The sequence below is a fragment of the Nematolebias whitei genome, chromosome 20 (genome assembly GCF_014905685.2).
Source record: "Nematolebias whitei isolate Nwh7 chromosome 20, NemWhi1, whole genome shotgun sequence".
Classification (NCBI taxonomy): Eukaryota; Metazoa; Chordata; class Actinopteri; order Cyprinodontiformes; family Rivulidae; genus Nematolebias; species Nematolebias whitei.
Window position 1 is genome coordinate 37,672,720 of NC_056517.1, and position 248 is coordinate 37,672,967.

The 248-nt window shown below is 42.7% G+C and overlaps 1 protein-coding gene across 1 annotated transcript in view; it reads left to right on the forward strand.

The window, feature by feature from the left end:
* Positions 1 to 248, forward strand: part of relch (RAB11 binding and LisH domain, coiled-coil and HEAT repeat containing) — a 19,303-nt gene that overhangs the window by 8,964 nt on the left and 10,091 nt on the right. The window contains exon 12 of the mRNA XM_037694124.1: positions 27 to 126. Within this exon, the coding sequence (XP_037550052.1) occupies positions 27 to 126 (100 nt within the window). The remainder of the gene's footprint in view (positions 1 to 26; positions 127 to 248) is intronic.

A 248-nucleotide genomic window follows, 5' to 3' on the forward strand; every position in this document is an offset into this window, starting at 1 on the left:
TTTTTTCCACTCCTTGTTTGTTTCAGTGCAAACCCAATTTATCATGAACTGCTGCTCACTGTTCTGTGGTACGGAGTGGTCCATACGTCCGCTCTGGTCCGGTGCACGGCAGCGCGAATGTTCGAGGTACAAAACACGTACACATGCACGCTGATGGTGTATTACACAAATACAGTAGAGTTTTTCTGATTTTTGATACTTTCTTGTTCAGACATGACAATTTGTGAAGTATTGCTAACGTGTAATGA